At 38.4% G+C, this 23379-nt stretch overlaps 1 protein-coding gene across 4 annotated transcripts in view; it reads left to right on the forward strand.

Annotated features, from left to right (window-relative positions):
* Window positions 1-1309: 1309 nt before the first annotated feature.
* The window catches only part of LYPLA1 (lysophospholipase 1), a gene marked incomplete at both ends in the record, with an annotated part of 33775 nt that continues 11705 nt past the window's right edge, over window positions 1310-23379 (forward strand). For all 4 annotated transcript variants that reach the window (XM_084230150.1, XM_084230152.1, XM_084230153.1 and 1 more), the window contains 3 exons: window positions 1310-1378; window positions 2213-2244; window positions 22609-22674. In XM_084230150.1, coding sequence (XP_084086276.1) covers window positions 1310-1378; window positions 2213-2244; window positions 22609-22674 — 167 coding nt within the window. The remainder of the gene's footprint in view (window positions 1379-2212; window positions 2245-22608; window positions 22675-23379) is intronic.

The raw sequence follows: 23379 nt of genomic DNA on the forward strand, positions 1-23379 counted from the left end.
ACATACATATATTCCCTGTTTCTCACTTGTCACTGATTTATTATAAAGTATACAAATCAGGGCCTCCCTGGTGGCGCAAGAGGTTAATCACTGCATTATGAAGCAATCCACAACTTCTGCAGTGAGAGTTTGATCCCTGGCCAGGGAGCAACCCACCTGGCGCAGCAGACCTCTGCTGGCCTGCTGCTCCCCTCAGCAGTGTATTTCATCCCTCTCTGCTCGCGTGTTCTGCTCCCCGCTCTGTCTCTGGTGAATCCTCTCAAGCCCCGCATCTTTGGCCTGTACCCCAGCTCTTGTATGTGTAAAGAAATAAATCTTAAAAAAAATATATACAAATCAACAGTCAGGTGGAAGAGGTACATAGAGCAAGGTATGGGGAAAAGGCACAGAGTTTTATTCCCTCTCCAGGCTTGCCATCTCTTCCAGATCCTCCTGTTCACCAGCCCATAAGTTTTGTGAACCCACTTCCTCTCATGATTGTATATATTTCTAAGATTCTCCACGGAATTGTAAACTTCTGAAGGTCACGGCATTTGGCTCTAAGTTTTGTATTCCTTGCCTCCTTCCAGAGCCTACCAAGTTTTTGATAAGCCCAGGAAAGGGGCAGACTAGGGTCATGCTTGAATCACTACACTACTCAGTCAACATCTGTCAATAAAATAGTATGGGTCAGTTGAGGGAAGTAGTTGGTTGACTCACAGGGACAATAGAACATTTGCCTTTTGGGCTAAAGTTCAAAGACGGGGAGTTAACCACAAATCTGCACAGTCGCTTAGTCCCCAGCGGAAACACAACACTGGTCTTCTCAGACTAATCGTTTGACTTTTACAAATGTGTGACCCACACGGAGGAAACAAAGTACCCGGGCCTCGCGGGAGTGGCTCTGGGGCTATTTCTTTTCCCTAAGGTGACTAGAGAGAGGAACATCAGGCCAGGCTCTGGGGACTCCGCGGCCGGCCCGGGCCTGAGAGCGCCGTCCCCAGGGCGGCCCGGACGCCCGGAGGGAAGGAGCGCCGCGGGCCGCCCCGCGGAGATCCGAGCGGGGCAGGGCAGAGCAGGTCGGCCAGGGTCGCGGCGGCGCCGCAGCCAATCCCGCCGACCGCGGAGCGGGACTTTGTGACGCGCGGCGGGAGGGGAACGGCTGGGAACGAGGCGGGCGCGCGAAGTCGACTGAGGGCGGCGCGGCGCCGCGTTGGCGCGCACGCGCCCGCGGGGGCGAGCCGGGACTCTCCGCTCGCACGCCCTTGGGCCGTGGCCGGGCGCCCTCTCTCCCTTCCGCTTCCGACGCGCGCCGCGTACCAGCCGGTGTATGTGCGGCAATAACATGTCGGCCCCGCTGCCCGCCGTCGTGCCCGCCGCCAGGAAGGCCACAGCTGCGGTGAGCGTCGGCGTCCGGGGCTTGGAGGGGCCGCTCGGCCCGCCGCGGGGTCCGCTCCCGTGCGGGGTGGGCGCCGCAGGCCGTTTGGCCCCCCGAGGGGGGGGCGCGGCGCCCTGGCGGGGGTGGGCTGCGGGGAGGTGGGGTGTCGGCGCCGCCCCGGCCGGACAGCGCTGGGATCTGGGCCGAAGGGTCAGTGCCCTCGCCCCACCCTCCGCCCGGAGCTTCTGCATTGCGGAGCGATTGCGGCCGCGGGCCCCCCCGGGACCCACTGTGACCCCTGCCTGCCGGGTCACCGCGTCCGTGGAGACGCGCCCCGACTCGCGGTGACCCTGTAGCATGTTTTTGCCTTGAGAATGGGAGACCTCTTAAGTCCCGAAGAAAATCACTTTATTTTCATGTGTTGCACTCTTGTCCTCAGTGAAAGTAATTTGAATATTTAATGTCTGTAAGATCATGGATGCCATTTTTCAGGAAACTTGTGTATGAATATCTCAAGCTTATTTTTGCCCGCGAAAACTCCTTTTTGTAATGAGAAAATGTGCACTATATATGTGATTTTCATGGTTTTCGTTGAGACAAACTTTTTCTTAGAATGTGATCTTTTGCCACTTCTTAAGAATGTGTAACTAGGACTTCCAGTGCTAAAACCCCACATTAATTATCTTAGGAACTACAAGGAGAGAAGTAGTTTTGTCTTTAAAGAGAGGTCCGTAGCGATTAACTTGACGGTAGTGTTGTGTAATTCTGGTATCTACTTTGGCAAAGATACAAGTTTGACAATTCTGGGCGGGTTAATTCAGTTACCTTTTATTAATTTTTCCTCTTATCTTACAGGTGATTTTTCTTCATGGACTGGGAGATACAGGGTAAGTAGTGTGTTTAGTTACAGTAATGAAATGGGGCTGCAACTCTATGCAAGTAATCAAAGGTTTAATATTTATGAATGCTTGTATTGTATTATATTAAAAATGGTGCTAGTAGTATTTCTGAAAAGTCCAGAAATAAGGTAGTCTTTTATTTTTTTGAAAAGCACTCGAATTTCTCTCATCATCTTGAATTTTACCCACTTTCAACTCCTATTTCTGGAACATTAAAATTGCAAACTCCTCCTTGAGTTGCAGTGGGTACTGGATACCAGAGATGGGTGGAATGTTTGTGGAGACAATGCAATTGAGCTCTCCAGAGGAGTTAAAATTTCAGAACAGGTTTTGAGGAACTATTTGATGTTAATAAGGGGAATAATAGCAATGTGATGTATATAAAACAGTACTTGAGAGATTAGCTGTTCTCTTAAGGAGAAAAAAATCAGTTAAAGGGCAGGGGAGGCCATGAAAAGATTTATTAGGAGGCTTATCATTTTGTTGTGCTGACTTTAGATATATGGATTTATCTTTCACTCAGGCTTTTTAGATAAAATGTGAATGTTGTTACAGAATTGCAAAATTGGGAGAAACTGAAGATGATTAGTCAAGAAATTATCAAATCTTTTAAATAGGTGTTAGTTTAGATTAATTCGTCAAAGTAATACCTTATATTTCATGATACTAAAGACAGGCACATGACACATACCATGTGTGAAGTCAGAAAATGTTTTAGAACTCTTTCTGGCAGTCAGGTAATCTATGAAAATGACACATCTATTTTGCTATTTGTTTATTTTGCTAAACAGGTTTAAAGAAGCTCTATTTTATAAGCAACCCCCTCTTGCTGCTAAGAGCTGGGGAGGAACTTGGCTATTTTTCAACTTTCCTGATAAAGAGAGCTATGCCCAAAGAATTAGTTCAAGATAAAAAAACTTCAGTGTAGGAAGCTTATTTGTGAACCCAACTTAGCCGGAATCCATACACTGAAAGTAAGAGCAAAAATGATGAATGAAATGAACAGTGTGAGATTTGAAATATTGACTTCCATGACATTTTGACTAAGACAGTTTGACTAATAAAAAACTAGTCTCCAGTTTTAAAAATACTTTCTGAGTGAGCACTAAAGAAAAGTTGACTCTAGATTAATTCCATAAATATGTGATGAAATTCAGAGCCAACCAATATGACAAATGGCAATTTAATGTTTAAAGTACTTTTGGAGAACTAGTTAAAGTACCTTTGTCAGGTTACTTTGGAGGACAATGGAGAAATAAATTGGCAGCTTCTGCTCTTTTCTTGTTAAAGTTCGTTTTGCAGAACCAGCCAAGGTGTGCTGTGTGGTCTTGCAGTCTGTGTTTTTTTAGATTCCTCATGAAAAAAAATGTTTTGTGGCTTACTAAGATTGGGAGACTCTGTAAATTCCACATTTTCTTAATTCTAATGTTTCCTTCACATGTCTATTTCTATGATTGCTACTCTTCGTACTGCATGTGTATTATGGTGGCAATTTTTTTTTTTTAACTTCATTAAAAGCCTTTTTTCTAGTTCTGACTCTTATATTTTATTTTAGTGTCTAGGAAATATATGACATATTTTCCTCTTGAAGATTTATAGCGTGTTTAAAACTCTGAAAAGTTCTACTGTAAGGAAACAAATCTGACCACCAAAATGTTATTATTCCTAATATGTACAATACTGTGAAACTCATATTCAAAGAATTAAATACCTTTTAAGTCATATTGCATGAGATCACAGTTCTTCCAACATAAAAATGACTTTTATGTTTATGAAAATGTTTTGTTGAAACTTCAAGATGCAAATATAATTGAGAAGAGAATGAAAAACCAGTTGAACTCCTACAACCCAGATATACCTATTTTTTATAGCATGTTAAAAAATATTCTATTTGAAATGTTTTCAAAGTCATAGAATTGTATGAATAATAATACAGATTCCTCAATCTCTTTTCTCTCTGTTTATTGAATATATTACTGTATTTGCTAAGCAATTTTGAGTAAATTGCAGATATCATGATTTTTTTTTTAAACTTTTTTTTTTTAAGATTTATTTATTTATTTATACAAGCACTGGGTACAGTCAGAAGCATGGGAGGGTGAGAGAGTTCACCAGAGCCAGAGCGGAGAACAGAACAGACAAAGTACACTGCTGAGGGGAGCAGTGGGCGGAAGGAGAGGTCTGTGTGCCATGTGGGACCCTAGCCCAGCGGATCCAACCGGCGCTGCAGAGGCTGCGGGCAGCTTCGCAGCCCAGCGCTCAACTGCTGCGCCACAGGGGAGGCGTGATATCATGATTCTTTGTTTCCAAACACTATAGTATTTCTTTCCTAAGTACAGTAGAATTTTTTATGTAACCACATACCTGTTATCAAATTCAGGAAATGTAGCACTTACTTGATATTACCTAATTAATATACTACATACTCAAACTTTATAGGTTGTCCCAGTAAAGTTCTTTTAGTAATCATCATCCCTTCCCCCTCATCCCATCCTGCACCTTCCTCCATCTCCCCCTGTCCAGTTCCCAGTTACACATTGCATTTAATCTTTTCTAATCTGAAACAGTTCCTTACTTAGCTTTTCTTTATTTTCTGACATCTTTGCAGAGATCCGATAGTACCTCAATTTAGGTTTATTTGACATTTCCTCATGATTAGATTCAGTTTATACATTTTTAATGAGTACCATATAGGTTATATGTCTTAGTTATTGATTCACATTAGGAAAAATGATGTCCTTTGTCCCAGATTGATACTAACTTGGTTCACTTGATTAAGGTGATATCTTCTAGGTTTCTCTACAATAGTTGTTTACCCTTTGTAGTTAAAAAGCTGTTGGGTAATACTTTGAGACTATTCAAAGTGCGCATCAAACATCACATCATCCATTGATTCTTGATTACTGTGATGTGGTTTTCTGTCATTCTTTTTATCAGTTTTCATCTCTCTATTAGTGTGGGTTCAGACTTATTTAGTGGGTTTTATTCTGTCATTATTTTAAAAATTTTAAGCCTTTTGAAAATAACTTCAAATTTGCTTAAAAGTTACAGAAATACTATTTTAAACTTTATACTCTTGACCCAGATGACCCAATTATTAACATTTCTGAAACATTTGATAATTACCTATGGACATATTATGCTTCATTGCTGTAATAATCTGTACAAGGACACGCCTACATAATCACAGTATGAAGCCATTAGTCAAGAAGGTAATTTTTTTTTTTTTAGGATTTATTTACACATACAAGAACTGGGGTACAGGCCAGAGGTGTGGGGGAGTGAGAGGATTCACCAGAGACAGAGTGGGGAGCAGAACAGGCAGACTGACCAAAACACACTGCTGAGGGGAGCAGTGGGCAAGACAGGACAGGTCTGCTGCGCCATGTGGGTCAGCTCCTTGGCCGGGATTTAACTGTTGCTACACTGGCTACAGATAGTTTCATAGTGCTGTGAAGGTAATGTCGATCCAGTACTACCATTACGTCTACCAACCCCATTCACATTTCCTTGGTGTGACCCAATTATTTCCTTTATGGGCCCAGGATCCAAATCTACAGTTATGTAATGTACTTAGTTATCTTGCCTCTTCAGTGTCCTTCAGCCTTAAATAGTCTTCTTTTCATGACTTTGACACAGACCTATTACTTTGTACAATGTCCTTCAGTTTGGATTTACATTATTTCTCCTTCTGAATGAAACCTTTTTGGCAGGAACACCACAGATGTATTACTGTGCTTATTATCTCCATCCATAGTGTAAGGCATAGTATGTTGACTTTGGTGTCTTGCTAGTGATGCTGCATTTTATCACTAGGTTAAGATAGGGTCTTTAGAGTCTTCTTACAAGATTATTAAGTATATTGTATTTCAAAATATTTTACAATATTTTCAATACTGTGAAATATCTATTTCTGACCACATTTTCACCATTGAATTTAGCATCCATAAGTGATTTTTTTCCTGAAACTTGGTGTGATAGTTGCTAAACAGTGATCTTTTAAGAATTAATTGTAGGTTTACTCATTGGCAGACAATGGTGAGATATAGTTTTCCTTTTTTTCTTGTTTATTATGTATGCATGTATTCACTTACTCATTTTTAAACTTTAACAGATTCTTTAGCTCTCAGACTGAAACAGGGGTTAGTCTTATCTTAAATCAGCCATTATTTTGATGCTCATGTCATCCTAAACTTGGCCATTGCAAGCCAAGTGGATTGATTTTTAAGTCTTTAAGACATGTAGTCATTATTCCTTGAGTACTTCTTTGTTTTCTGGTACAAGATGTTTTCCATGATCATTGCAGATTTTTTCTTCTTCAGTCCTGGACTTAGCCAGTTTTCCACAAGCCCTGATTCCTTTAGATTTGTTTATTAGGAACCAAGATCTAAGTGCTTATGTGTGCTCATTATCAGCAGCCATTATTTTGATGCTCATGTCATCCTAAACTTGGCCATTGCAAGCCAAGTGGATTGATTTTTAAGTCTTTAAGACATGTAGTCATTATTCCTTGAGTACTTCTTTGTTTTCTGGTACAAGATGTTTTCCATGATCATTGCAGATTTTTTCTTCTTCAGTCCTGGACTTAGCCAGTTTTCCACAAGCCCTGATTCCTTTAGATTTGTTTATTAGGAACCAAGATCTAAGTGCTTATGTGTGCTCATTATCAGCATCATTACTTCTAGACTCTTTTATTGGGCATAGTTAGTAATGTATTAATGTGTATACACACACACACACGTGTATATACATCGCTTTGTCAGTTTTTATATATATTAAAAATCTTGAGTTTGCACTGATCCTCCAACTCCAGGTGCCCCATATGCTTGAACCCCCCCTTCTAACCCCCAACACCACAGGCAAATGTGATAACAGAAAACTCAGTTCTAGTTGAGGGTAATAGGGACGGAGAAAATGTAAAGTGGAAACTTGCCTCCCCATATGTGCCAGGAGTTAGTAATTTGTATTGATTAGTTTATGTGAGATTTTTCTAGGCTAAGGATTGTAAAAGCTTAGAAAACAAAGTTTGAAGGAGAGGAGTAGTTAAGTAGTTCTAATCTTACTGAGAAGTCAAATAAGGAGAAGATTGAAAAATTATACTGAATTGGTATTATGGGTATATTTTCTGACCTTTTGTTTGCAAGTTTTTCAGTAATCAAGAGCTATTAGAATTATAGAGTGTGACTTGAGGATTATTTAATTACAAGGAATAGAAAAATTAATGACTAAGCAAAATGGGATTTATGAAGGGATACAAGGATAGCTCACTACCTTGTAAACTCTGTGTAGGTTAATTTTTTTAAAAATTTCATTGAGATATGTCGCATTCCATAAAATTCACCTGAGAACAGGGATTTTTTTTTTTTTTTTCCTGTTTAACTAAACAATATATGTCCAGCACTGGAACAGTACCAGATGTGTAGTAATACTATATGTTGTATAAGTAAGTGAATGAATGAGGAATTAAAGGTCAGGGCATACAGTTATCAGTCACCCTGTATGTTAGTTCATTAGGGCTACAAACCATATAACTTGAAGCAGCAGATTATTCTTGAAGTTCAAGAGGCTAAAAGTCCAAAATCAAGGTGTTAAATGGGCTGCATATGCTCGTCTGAAGGCTGTATGGGAAAATCCTTTGCCTCTTTCAAAGATGCAAATCCTCTGCATCTTTGTGATGACTCCTTGCATTTCTTGACTTGTCTTGCATGGCCTTTTCTGCTGTTTATGTCTACTCCAGAATTTGCAAAGAACCTATTCCCAAATAAGGTCACATTGTGAAGTTCCAGGTAGACATGAATTTCATGGGGGTACTATTAAGCCAACTACAGCAAGGTTATTCTTACTGCCTTTTTTTAACTTTATAATTGCTCACATTTACGTGTTTCTGTATATTTGCACAATTTTCTCTGCTGAAATACTTTGTCAACCAGAAGTGGACCATCCCAGCTTTATATCAACCCTAATTTTGCTATTTTTAGTTAAGAATCTAACCCACCTTGGGTCTTTCTGCTTTTGGCCAGTTACTTATTAAGTCTCTGATAAGAATATATAAGGGAGATTCTATAACGACGTTGTGCTGCTGGGAGCGTGATGGGGATAGTGTTTCTTGTGCAAACCTGGACAGAATCGTTGAGTTTTTAGTTTCACACCATTTTACTGTGTCATAGTGAATGTAATGGAAATTTTTGGTGCCCTAAATTTCACTTTTTTGGACTGATAAATCTTGGCATGTCCGTGTTTTGTTTCCTTTTGTTTTCTAATAATCGAATGAAACATTTTGATAAGCCTAGATTTCTGTATATAAGATTCTAGTCAATTGAAGGTTGGTGTAGAATTATTAAATCTCTTGATATTTTTATTTACTTTGAAAATAAAGGACTTAGAAACTTGTTGGCTGTACTTTTGTTCAATATGGTTGGATTTAAAATCATCTAATACAGGGCCTCCCCGGTGGCGCAGCGGTTGAGCGCTGGGTTGCGAAGCTGCCCGCGGCCTCTGCGGCGCCGGTTCGATCCCCGGCTGCTCCCCGGCCACCGGAGGAGGATCCCGCATGGTGCGCAGACCTCTCCTGCCACCCGCTGCTCCCCTCAGCAGTGTACTTCCGTCCTTCTGCCTGCTCTGCTCCCCACTCTGGCTCTGGTGAGTTCTCTCACCCTCCCGCGCTTCTGACTGTACCCAGTGCATGTGTAAACAAAACAAACAAACAAATATAATAAATAAATAAAAACATGCCTCTATTAAAAAAAATAAATAAATAAAATCATCTAATACAGCCATGAATGGTAAAATCGAGTTCTAGAGAGACATTGATTTTTGTGTTTCAGCATGCTTCCAAATCACCTGAAAGGCTTAATTGTTGGACCCAATTGCTAGAGTTTCAGATTCAATAAGTTTGGGATGGAGCTCAGGAATCTACATTTCCAACAAGATCCCCGATGGTACTGCTACTCTTTGGGGATCACAATTTGGAAAACCACTAAACTGAATGAAGTCAGGTCACACTGCTAGGTAGAGGTAGAGTTGGAATAAGAATCCAAGATCATATTCCTTTTTCTCATATAAGTTTTTTTTTTTAATATTTTGTGCTCAGTTTTGCCACAAACATATTAAAATTTGAATGATACAGAGATTAGCATGGCCCCTGCACAAGGATGACATGCAAATTAATGAAGCATTCCATATTTTTAGATAACCTATAAAAGAGCTATGCTCTTTGACTTCCCTGAAGAAACATTATGGGCAAGGGAATAATAGAATCATGTGATCAAAATAGTTAATGAATTAAAAACAGACAGCCAAGAATACCCTATTCTGAAAGACTTGCTTTCAGATATGATGGAGAAAAAAAGACCTTCTCAGATAAACAGAGCTGAAGGAATTTGCAAAGACTATAACCCCCTCCAAGAAATGTTCGAAGGAACTCTCATGTCTAAATTGAACAGAATATACACAAAGAACTGAATATACACAAAGAACCGAATAGAAAGAACCACAAAATTAAGGACAAAATGACAGTAGCAGACTTTCATATGTAATCACTCTAAATATAAATGGAATGAACTCAGTGATTAAAAGGCACAGAATGGTTGGATTAGGGAAAAAAAAATCCAACTTTCTGCTGTCTCCAGGAAACATAGATGAGTCCCCAAGATCAACAAACACAGAATAAGGGTTGGAAAAACAATCCTACAAGCAAATGGTTTACCCAAAAGTAGGTGGGGGCAGCCACTTTATATCAGAAAAAGTAGATATCCAGCTAAAAGATATAGCACTAGGGATGAACACTATATATTGATTAAGGGAACAATACCTAAAAAAGACAAAACAATGTATACCCACCAAAGGGGCAGAAAAAGATATAAGGCAATTACTATCTAATCTGAAAACAGACATTAAGAAAAAATACATTCTTGACAGGGGACTTCAGTACCCCCTCTTTCACCAGTGCATATTTCAGCCAGAAAAAAAGTAAGGACACAATAACCTTCATGGACTTAGTAGACATGTGTAGAGCACTATAACCACAAAAAGCTGAATATACATTCTTCTTAAGTACATGTGGGACATTCTTAAGGATTGACTACATGTTGGGTCACAAGTATTAAATTCATGAAGATTGAAGCCATATCAAGTATCTTCTGCCACAATGGTATCAGACTGGAGATCAACCACAAAAACAAACAAACAAACAAACAAACAACAGGAAAAACCTTTAATATATGGGGGCTGAACAACATACTACTGTGACTTTTGAGTTAATAAGAAAATCAAAGAAGATAATTAAAAAATACCTTGAGACCAATGATAAGACAGAACATTCCAGAAATTATGGGACACAGCAAAAGCATTACTAAGAGGGAGGTATAAAGCAATACAGACCTCCTCAAGATACAAGGAGGAGCTCAAATAAGTAATCTTCTCTCTCAGCTAAAGGAATTAGAAAAAGAAAGCAAACAAAACCAGAAGCCAGTTGAAGGGAAGAAATGGCAAAAATCAAGGAGAAATACATGAAATTAAAAAGACAGTTCAAAAGATTAAGAAACCAAAAGCTGGTTCTTTGTAAAAATAAACAAAACAGACAAACCTGTAGTTATGCTTACAATGAAAAGGAAAGGAGAAAAATAAGATCAGAAACGAGAAATTATGATATCTCAGAACTATGAACGTTTGTAAACCAATAAATTGAATGACCTAGAGGAGATGTACAAATTTTCAGAAACTTAAAACCAGCCAAAACTGAACAGGGAAGAAATAGAAAACTGAACAGACCAATTACATGCAACAAAATTGAAAGTAATAAAAAAAATCTGTTCCCCAAAACAGTCTAGGGACAGTTTCATAAGTAAGTTCTAACAAACCTTCAAATATGAACTAATATCTAGCCTCAAAGTTTTCCAAAAAAATTGAAAAGGAGGGAATACCTTTAAATCCTTTTCTTAAGGTTAACATTACTGTACTACCAAAACCAGACCAAGGACAACACTCATACACACACACGCACACACTATCTCTCTCTCTCCAAACCAATTTTCTTAAGGAACAAATTCCTTAACAGAATCTTGGCAAATTGAATTTCATCCATACATTCAAAGGATTATATACCGTTAACAATTAGGATTTATTCCACAGACAAAAGGATGGTTCAGCATCTGAAACTCAATGTAATTCACCACATCAGTAAAGGAAAAGATTGTATCAGTAGATGCTGAGAAAACATTTGATGAGATTTAACATCCATTTATGATGAAAATCCTCAAAAAATTGATGCTAGATGAAACATACCTCAACATAATAAAGGCTGTATATGATAAACTCACAACTAACATCATTCTCAGTAGTGAAAAACTGAAAGCTTTCCCACTGAGATCTGGTACAAAAAAGAATGTCCATTTTCACCATTATTATTCAACGTATTGTTATTCAGTAGTGTTGGAAGCCCCAGCTAGAGCTGTTAGGCAAGGTAACAATATAAAATGAATCCTAATTGGGAAAGAAGAAATAAAACTATTATTATTTGCAGATGACATGATAATATACATAGAAAACTTTAAAGACTGCTAAAAAATTAAGTGAAACAATCAGTTCAGCAGTTACTGTACAAAATCAATACACAAAAGTCAGTTACCTTCATACATGAAAACAGTGAGGTAGAAGAGAAAATCATGAAAAAGTCCCATTTACAATTACATAAAGAAATACCTCAGAGTAAACTTAACAAAGGAGGTGAAGGACCTATGCAAAGAGAATTGTAAGACATTGTTGAATATAAGACTCAAAAATGGAAAGATAATCCCTGCTCATGGATTGTAAGAATTAATGTTATAAACATGGCCCTCTTAGCCAAAGCAATGTATAGATTCAGTACAATCCCTATGAAAGTTACAATGATATTCTTTAAAGAAATAGAACAAACATTACTGAAAATCAGATGGAACCACAAAAGACCCTGAATAACTAAAGGAATCCTGACACCCCCCCCAAAAAAAAGGTGGGGGCAGAATGGTGCCATCATATTCCTGGACTTCTAACTATACCACAATCCTGGAGCAAAAACAAACAGACCAATGGAGTAGAATTGAGAACACAGAAACCCACACTAATATGAACAGTCAATTTACAACAAAGAAGCTAAGAATATAAACTGGAGCAAGGAAATCTTCAATAAATAGTGTTGGGAAAACTGGATATCTACATGCAAAACAATGAAACTGGACCACTATATTCCACCATACACAAAAGTCAACTCCAAATGGATAAAAGACTTAGATGGAAGTTTTGAAACCATAAATATGTAGACAAAACATTCCATGACATAGGCTTCAGAGATATCTTTGTGGATTTGTCCCTTATAGTAAGGAAAACAATAGTGATTATTAACAGTTGGAACTACACAGAATTTAAAAGCTTCTACAGAGTAAGTGGGTAACCATCACTAAAACAAAAAACACCCTAATGAATAGAAAAAAAAATATTTATACAACATGTATGTGACCAGGGTCTGATATCCAAGGTCTACAAAGAACTCATACACCTCAACAAAAAGAAAACAAATAACCCAATCAAACAATGGGTAGGAGAGCTAAATAGACACTTCTCCAAAGGAGACATATTCATGGCCATCAGGCACATGAAAAAATGCTCAAAATCACTTACTGTCAGGAAAATGCAAATCAGCCGCAATGAGATACTACCTCACACTTAATGGGAATGGCATATATCAAAAAGATCTGAAACAAGTGCTGGCAAGGATGTGGAGGAAAAGAAACTTACATTGTTGGGGGAATGTAGACAGTTCAGCCCCTGTGAAAAAGTGTGGCAGGTTTTCAAAAGATTAAAAAATGGATCTGCCATTTGACCCAGCAGTTCCACTCCTAGGAATCTATCCAAAGAATACAAAAACTAAATCAAAGGGAAACATGTACTTCCCATGTTCATTTCAGCCCTGTTTACAGTTGTCAAGCTATGGAAATAACTAGGTCCCCAAATGCAGAATAGTGAATCAGGAAGACCTGGTACATATACACCATGGAATACTACTTTGCTATCAAAAAGGTAAACTTTTGCCATTTATGACAACAAAGATGAAGCAGAAGGGGATTATGCTAAGCAAAATAAGTTAAAAGGAAAAAGACATATACTGGATGGTGTTGCTTACATGTGGAATATAGGGGAACCAACCAAAGGGTCAGATCAAGCCAAACTAATTACAAATCTAGAAATTTTGTGGTAGAACTGAGGCTGCTGTGGCTGGAGGAGCAGAAGTAGAAATAAGAACTGATTGGGGAGAGAGCACAGTGGACTATGGTGATGAAGTGTAGGTATTTTTGTGGTAGGTGTGAGGTAACACGTGAAGTAGGAGATTGTGTACTTCTAAAACATATAGTTGCAAACCATTATTCTCTCAATTTTTTAAAAAAAGGTGGATTATTGTGTTACTGCTTCATCCTTACTACTGGGTCTGGGCAGTAATGAGGCAAATGGGAGTGTCTGGTAATGGGAATAGGGTTTCCTTTGGGTTGATGAACATGTTCTAAAATTAATTGGGATAATGGTTACACAATTCTCTAAATCTGTAGAATTCTATGTAAATCTATAGAATTCTATCTAAATCTATCTATACAAATCTATGTATAGATACTAAAAAACTAAAAATTTAACTTTGAGTAGTTGGACTGTATGTGTTGTGTTAGTAAAACAAAAAAACACAAGTTTGTCATTTAAGTTCTGCAATTTTGAGACTTTTCTAGCTTTACTTTATTGATTTTTAGCTTCATTCTGTTGTGGCCCGGGAAGATAACTTTTCGTGTATATATTTTTTTTAATAAAGATTTATTTATTTACTTATATAAGCACGGGGTACAGGCAGAAGCGCGGGAGGGTGAGCGAATTCACCAGAGCCAGAGGGGAGAGCAGAGCAGGCAGAGTGATGAAGTACACTACTGAGGGGAGCAGCGGGCAGCAGGAGAGGTCTGCACACCTTGTGGGACCCTTGCCGGTGGCCGGGGATCGAACCGGCGCTGCAGAGGCTGCGGGCAGCCTCGCAACCCAGCGCTCAACTGCTGCACCAGGGGAGGCCCTCGTGTATATCTTTTAAAATCTAGTAAGGCTTAACTTGTGACTCGTGATCTGCTCTGGAAAAGACACCATATGTCCCTGAAGAAAATGTTTATCCTGTTTTTGGATAGAGTACTCTGTATATGTGTTAGATCTTCTGTTTTCTTAGTTAATGTCCTCTTCCTCTGGTGCTTATCATAAATGGGATATTGAAGTCTGGCTATTATTGTAGAGCTTTTTGTTTGTTCTCCCAGTTTTGGTTTCATATATGTTGACCATCTGTCCTTTGGTGTATTCTTGCTGTATTGAACTTTTTTGATATATCATCCCCTCCTTTTATCTCTTGTAACTGTTTTTGATTTAAAGTTTATTTTGTCTGAGGTTAATATAGCCACTCTTTCTTTTGGTTAATTATCCTATTCCACCTTTTTACTTTCGATCTATTTATGTCTTTGGATCTCAAGTAAGTTTCTTTTACAAAGCTTATAGGTAAATCATGTATTTTTATCCATTCTGCCAATTAAAATGTCAAGTAATAGAAAATTTGATAAATAATTCTAGCAGCCTCTAAAAAGTATATTCTAAAACTGTAGTTAAATGGTATCTTCCCATAAAAATATAAGGGTATTGATTAAAATGTTAGCGAATGTTTTTCTTTCCCCCTCCTTGATTGTGTCACTACATGTGCTTTTTATTTTCCTTTGTTTTACTTTCTTCCCTAATTGTAAAAGGGAATAAAAGAAAATCCACTGTAGTGTTCTCCTCTATAAAGCGTTTCTGGATCTCCACAGCTGAAATTAATTTTAACCTCTTCTATATTCTGACATTCTTCATAAATTTTTTGTAGCACTTAAGTTTAGTTTGATGGTGTGTTTATATCTTTGTTCTACTAGATTGTAGGTTAACTGAGAACACAGTTCATATCTTAATCTTTGTATCCTTTGTAAAGATAAAGTTATCTTTAAAATGTTACTGTTTGGCATGTACATAGGGACAAAGCAGTGGATTATGTGGTATAAGCAAAAGTAGTTAAGAGTAGCAGCATATTGTAGGAAAAAGCACAAAATATAAATGATAATACTGATTGTGAGATTACAATTTTGGGCACAAATAGTATGTGAAGGCATACGTGGTTAAGTTTTTATGTGACAAGCTGCACTGTATTTATATTTAGGTTGAGTTATTGAAAAGGAACTGAAGACCTTTGAACTGCAAAATCTATATCCCAAAGCTCTTATCCTTTACTGCATTTGACTCTTGCTTTCTATTGTTACCCAAAAGTATATATGTATATATGAGAGGTACAGAATGCCAAAAAGTATGCAAAAAGTCAGCAATATAAATTTCTTTGTACAGAGAAAATAGTCAAGGTTTTACTACATAAAGAACAATTCTAAAATTAACATAAAATTTTTAAATTTTATTGTTTTCCTAGTTACCATTAACTTAAGTCTTCTCAGTAAACTTTATAAAGTGACTTCACTATATAAAATATAAGGGAGTAAGGCTGACAGTCACACTAGCAAGCCATGGAAGGTCAAGATTTTATTCTATGTATGCTTTCAGGAACATAATTGAACTTATTCCCTTTTGGATTCAGATTGGAAAATTGTGTTTTATAACTGTTATTTTTAATGGCTGCATTCCCAAAGCTATGATTAGTTGATTATTTTCTTAAATTTCCCCTAATATTAATACAAATCTTGAAGTAGAAAATACAGTATAATAATACAATTAAGAACTAGAAAAAGACATTGAAACAGTATATATAAAATCAGTATTGGCACCCACCATGGAAAGGACATTTTGTGAGATAGCTGTAATACAAAAGTATATAATACCTTTTGCATGAGTAGCAGATAGTTTTTATATTTTTTTTTAAAAGATTTATTTATTTATTTATTTGTTTGTTTGTTTTGTTTATACAAGCACTGGGTACAGTCAGAAGCGCGGGAGGGTGAGAGAATTCACCAGAGCCAGAGCGGGGAGCAGAGCAGGCAGACTGACGAAGTACACTGCTGAGGGGAGCAGCGGGCGGCAGGAGAGGTCTGCGCGCCATGTGGGACCCTCCTCCGGTGGCCGGGGAGCAGCCGGGGATCGAACCGGCACCGCAAGGCCGCGGGCAGCTTCGCAACCCAGCGCTCAATCGCTGCACCACTGGGGAGGCCCAGTTTTTATATTTTAAATGCTGCTATTTAAGTACTTTGTTGAAAGGTATCTAAGTATGGCAAAAACTAGTTAAATGTCTTGTCTGGTCCAAGATCTGGGAGTGGCAGCCCATGTGCCAAGTATCATTGCTGCATAAGATTGCTGATTATAACCCATTATAACACCATTTGCAAAGCTAGCTGGACTCCTAATTCTACTGAAAATATTTGACAAAATTTAGAGGTTATTAAACCAAAAAATAAATACATTGAATAATATATCATTATCAGGTGAAAGCCTATAATAAATTCAAGTTGAACAGAAAAAAATGAAATATCCATTGAAGTGTTTTTTTGACATAGTTTTGTAATACATACTGTAAGAGTCCCTACAGCACATACCTTTACACTTACTTATACTTACTGTAAAATCAGTAATCCCGCCTTGAAAATATTTCTCAAATAATTTCATACTTACCTTAGGACAACCAGTTACTTTTTTCCCTAACCTTTTATCTTTTGTACCCTTTAATATCCTCCAAGTCAGTAGTGTTTAGATATTCAATGAGCAGCATGTAGCCGAGGAGCCATATTTATTCAAAATGGCTGCTCCATTTTAAATGGGAAACTGAATCCTAGACAAGACCACACTTGACCATCTCCCATGAGTTTTATCTGAATACTTCTCTAGTGAGTGAGTATGGTCAGTAGAAGAGAATTTACAATTGATTTGCAGCTGTGCATGCAGTACTTTCTTTAAAACTCTAGTTCCCCATAATTTTTTTTTAAAGATTCATTCTATTTATACAAGTGATGGGGTACAGGCCAGATGCGCGGGAGGGTGAGAGGATTCTCCAGAGACAGAGCCGGGAACAGAATAGGCAGACTGATGAAACACACTGCTGAGGGGAGCAGCGGGCGAGGCAGGAGAGGTCTGCTAGCCATGTGGGTTGCTCTGAGGCCTGCGGGGATAGAACCGGCACTGCAGAGGCTGCAGACAGCTTCACAGCACTGCGCATAGCTGCCTGCACCACCAGGGAGGCCCACATAATTTTTTTTAATTGAGATAACATTGATTTACAACACTATCTGATTTAGCCAATGGAATAGAATTGAAAGCCCAGTAGTAAATCCACTTGTATGGACAGTTAATCTATTAATACAACAAAGGCACCAAGAACATATAATAGAAGGGAAAGACTCGTCAACAAATGGTGTTGCTAAAATGGGATAGCTACATGCAGCCCACCCTTGGCCTCCTCTCTTCTTCCCTCTGTCCCCCTCCTCCTTTCCTTTACCCTTTCCTTTCTCTCTGTTTTATTGAGATATACCACAGTTCACCCATTTTGAAGTATGCAACTCAATGCAGCCATTTTAATCACTTTACCAAAAAACCTTATACTTTTTTATCATTCTTAAGTCCCCCATGCCTCCAGTTGTAGGTAACCAGTAATCTACTATCACTATAAATGTATTTATTCTGGACATTTCATATCACTGGAATCATAGACTATGTAGTCCCTTATAACTGATTTCTTTTACTTAACATGATGTTTTTAAGGTTCATCCATGTAACAGCATGTATTAGTAATTCATTACTTTCACGATGAACGTTTCTTCTGTATGAATATGCCACATTTGTTTATTCATTCATCAATCAGTGGACATTTGTATTGTTCCCATTTTCAGTCTAAATATGTAGTGAACAAAATTTTTCAGTCCTCTTTGGTATAAACATAGGAATAGAATTGCTGGGTCATGTTTAATCTTTTTTTTAAAGAGATTTATTCATTTATACATACAAGAACTAGGGTACAGGCTAGAGGCATGCCGGGGGGAGAGGCTTCACAGAGACAGAGTGGGGAACAGACAGATGGACTGAAATACACTGCTGAGGGGAGCAGCGGGCGAGTCAGGAGAGGTCTGCTATGCCATGTGGATAGCTCCCTGGCTGGCTGGGGATCAAACTCGTGCTGCAGAGGCTGCAGGTAGCTTCACAGTGTGTTGCTTAACCCCTTGCGCCACCAGGGTGGCCCCGTGTTTAACCTTTTAAGGGTATGCTGGACTGCTTTCCAAAGAAGCTGCACCATTTGATATTTCTACCAGTACAAGAGGAGCTCCTATACTTCCCTGCAGCTCCTGGATCTGGGTGCGGCAGAGCTTGCCTTGCACTGACATCAGCTGTCTCGTGTTTGGGCACAATGGAGCTGGGGAAGCTATACTGCATCTGGTTGCTGATGCAGGCCTCAAAGTAAAGCTAGGGTTTTGGAGAAGCATTGCAGGGCAAAGTATGGGCAAATTAAAAGGTGTGAAGGCGCAAAGAGGGAGGATAAAAGGCAAATGGTTGTCCAAATTAAGGGTCTAGTTGAAGAATATTGGGGCCCAGTAACCCCGTTAGAGTGCTGGGTAGTTTTTAACATGGGGGGGATTATTTGATTGACTTTTTGGTGGATAATAGAGCTACCTATTTAGTTTTAAATCCTAAGTTAGGTCAGGTCAGTAAGAAAATTGTAAGTTCATCGGGCTATGAGAAGGCCGCAACAAAAAGTCTTCCTCTACGACCTCTCAAGTTCCAGTCTGGTGACACACACCTCAGCTGTCAGTATTCCCCAGTTTTATAAACTCGATTTTGGCAAAGCTTGGTTGAAAACAAATATATACATAAGTTGTATGATTGTATGTTTTCCCTTTTGCACCTAATAATTACACGTGTTACCTATAGAAATTGCAACAGGAGGTTCGTCCAGTTGAACACCATAGAAATGGTGACAAGACCTGAAAGTGGGGAAATTGTAAAGGGATCCCCCCCACTCCCTACAACTCCTGGATCATGGGTGCAGTGGAGTTTGCCTGACCCCACTGCAGGGCCTTCCTCAGCAACCAGATACAGTGGAGCTTCCCTAGTTACCTGCACACTAGTGTGAGATGGACGACTTTGGCATAGGGCAAGTTTGATGTGCTGATGGGATTTCAGTTGAAACTGGTAGGGTTTTGTAAACAGACTTTTTAGGTTTGAGCTCATGCTTACCCGAGTTTTAAAAACAACCAATCGAGTTTGAAAGATGGGCACCCTGAAGAGGATGTAACCTGAGGCTTCAGATAGCTTTAGACACACACACTTCTAGATTTGCTTAGGAAGACCTTCATGGAAACCTCTGGAACCTTCACTTCAGGGATACAAACCTCTGAGACCTTCAAGACCTCTGCTTCAAATCTCCACCTGACCACCAGGTTGCTAGACTGCTGTTCCTGCTTCTGGCACTACACATCACTTCCTGACTGGTACTGTTGCCTATACCCTGTGTCTCTGAAGAGCGGTTAACTGGCACCTGATCTGTTACCACTTCTGAAAGAGCTGTCTGCCACTGACCTGTGCCCAGCATCTCTAAAGAGCTGTAACACTAATCCTCAACCTAACCACCTGCTGACCAGTACTAACTGGCATCGTTCGCCTGTATTTGGTTGCCTATAAGAGCTTTCCGCTGCTCTGATCCTCCAGCATCGCTGCTCCTGCCTCCAGCATGTCTGGCATGCCTCCTAACACTGTTGTCTCCAACACTGTCTGGTCTGGCATTTGCTGTTGCAGGCAGCTTGGCCTTCAGATTGCTGTATGAACAACTTTTGGCTTAAACTACTGGACATTACAGACACTATCTGGGATAGAACTTATAGCCATGTGTAGCCTTAGAAATTCTTTCCTTTTACTCAGTTGCCCTTTGTTAATAAATACTTGCTGCACTCTGAGCCTGAGTCATGTCTTGTAGCTGTTAGTGCATGGGTGAGAAACCATGTACCATGATACTTCTTCCAGCTTTGCATGATTTTGCCAACAATATATGAGAATTCTTACTTCTCCCCATCTTTGTTAACACTTGGTGGGTGTGAAGTGGTATCCATTGTGGTTTTTATTTGCATTTACCTAGTGACAGTAATGTTTTGCATGCTTTCATGAACTCATTAGTCATTTGTATATCTTTGGAGAAATGTCCTTTGCCAGTTTTAATTGGAGGTTTTTTTTTATTGTGAAATTTACATAATGATACATTTTAATGTGAACTGCTCACTGACATTAAATACATTCACCATGTTGTGCAGGCATCACTTCCAAAACTAGAACGTTTTTACCAACTCATGAATACATTCCATACCCATTATGTAATTACGCCCAATTACTTGTCCTTTTTTCCCTCATCCTGTTGTAGGTAACCTTTGATTTGCTTTCTGTCTCCACAGGTTTCACTATTCTAGACCTTTCATACAAATGGAATTATAGTATGTCACCTGTTTATTTCATTTAACATGTTTTTGAGGTTCATCCAGTTGAGAGTATGAATGTTTCATTCCTTTTCATGACTAAATAATATTTCATTTTCTTTATATACCAGCATTTGTCTATTCATTCATCCACTCATGGACATTGTGTTGTTTCCACCTCTTAGCTTTTGTGAAAAGTGCCACTATAAATTTTACATATGTGATTTGTTTGAGTGCCTATCAGCCCTCTAGGAGTGAAATTGCTGGGTTATTTTAGAGGAACTACCAAATTATTCTTCACAGCAGACTGACCCTTTAAATTCTCACCAGCAGTGTTCAGTGATTCTAGTTTTTCCACATCCTTGCCAACCCTTGTGATTTTGTGATTAAAAAAAAAAAAATTGGGCCTCCCTGGTGGCACAGTGGGTTGAGCGCAGCGCTGTGAAGCTATCTGCAGCCTCTGCCATGCCAGTTCGATTCCCGGACAGGGAGCTACCCACGTGGCGCAGCAGACCTCTCCTGTCTTGCCTGCTGCTCCCCTCAGTAGTATTTTCGGTCGTCCACCTGTTTTGTTCCCTGCTCTGTCTCTGGTGAATTCTCTCACTCTCCTGCACCTCTGGCCTGTACCCCAGTTCTTGTATAAATAAATAAATCTTTAAAAAAAAAAACTATTATAGCCATTCTAGTGGGTATGGAATGTTGTATCATTGTGGCTTGAATTTGTTGTTTCCCTGATGCCTAATCCTGTTGAGCATCTTTATTGTTACTTTTGGCCATTTGTGTATCTTAGGAGAAATGTCTTTTCAAGCTCTTTACTCATTTATAAAGTAGGCTGCCTTTGAATTATAAGAGCTCTTTATATATTATGGATAGTAGACTATTAAATATGATTTGCAAATATTTCTTCCATTCTATAGAGTCTCTTTTCACTTTTTATTTTTTAATTATTTTATTTATTTTTACATCATTTTTCATTTTTGTACAATGTATGCATTTTCTTCATCATATAGTACCCATAAAATTCCCACCACCCTTGTTTTGATCCTACTCCCTTTTTCTTCATATAAAATGTGAATTATATTACTTATGATGTCTACTTTGTTAGCCACATTGTTGTTATAAAGAGATACAAAAAAAGTGTAACTGTATTTTGTAAAATTTATAAAATCCTGTAGGAATATATGAAGGAAACCACATTGCTCTTTAGAAATCATGACAGATTATCTTTATCCATAGTTAAATCTTAGATAATAGCCATTGGGTTGTTTCAGGATAATGGTTTATTTATTTTTAAATTTTATTTAATTTTTGGACAGTATAGGATTTCTCCCCTCAGGTGTGGTCACTGTAGTTCTTCTACCTCCAAAGCACCCATAGTCCATTACTGCATTCCCTTGTTTTCTCCCCCACTTTTATGTCTCCCCACCCTTCTTCCCTCCTCTCATGGATGCCTCATATCTTATGTGGTCAGCTTTTAAGTTTTGTCTTGGTGTAACCCTTTGTTTGATTTTTCTATATTCTCCATATAAGTGAAACCATGTGATATTTTTCTTTTTTCCTTCTAACTTATTTCCCTTAGCATCAACCCTTCCAGCTCTATATGTTGCCACCAATGGAAGTTTGTTTTTTGATCACTGACTAGTATTCCATAGTGCATATAGACCACATATTCTTTATCCACTCATCTGTTCTGAAACACTTAGGTTGTTTCCATATCATGACTATTATAAATAGTGCTGCAATAAAGGATAGTGGTTTTAATGCATTGGGGGTCCATACTCTTAAGCTATTTTAAGGAGTATCATTAAAACATTTTTTTTTAAAGTACTATCCTGTTACTAATTCATTGGGATTTAAAACAATATCTAGTGACATGTTTCACATATTTCTCTACCAGACATGGATGGGCAGAAGCCTTTGCAGGTATCCGAAGTTCACATATCAAATATATCTGCCCGCATGCGTAAGTACTTTTAATCTTTAAGCTTGTGCTTCATAATCTGGAAAGAAAGAATTGTGATAATTTTGCTTTTTCAGATAAACTTTTTATCTTTTAAATACTGAGTTTAAAATAAAAAATTCTTTAAAACTAAAATTTTATCTTGGTTATGTTGAATTTTTTTTTTTGCTCAGGAAATTTCTTTTAGCCAATCAAATATCTGTTAAGTTCTAAATATATCCATGAGGCATCTGAAGGTTATTTATCTGTCAGGTTTGTGAAGAATCTTTACTGTGTTGAAAATACTCCTACATTTTCTGTTTTGAGGTAATGTGGTATACTACAGAAAGAACACAGACTTTGGAGTCTGATAGATTTGATTTTGAACTCTTAAATTTTAAATTTAATTTAAATTTAATTCTTAAATTGGGAATTCTTTTTGAATTCTTAAAATGTGTGAGTAAAAATGTAAGTTTTCAGTAAATTCAGAAAATCAATGTAGTTGGCAAGTTTTAGATAAAAAGGTTACTGAAAGCAGTAGCCATGGAGAACACAAATGGGATTAGATAAATTCTAGTAGGTTAGTAATTCATCCTCAGAAGTAGTAGTAGCAGTAGAGCTGATAAACATGAAAAAGGGAATGGAAGGAGAGGAATGTCTGAGATTAGGTAAGAAAACATTCCTTCCTCTCTTTATCCTGAAATAGAGGGTTTATCTTATGTCTGTAAA

This window comes from Talpa europaea, assembly GCF_964194135.1.
Source record: "Talpa europaea genome assembly, chromosome: 3".
In the NCBI taxonomy this organism is placed as follows: Eukaryota; Metazoa; Chordata; class Mammalia; order Eulipotyphla; family Talpidae; genus Talpa; species Talpa europaea.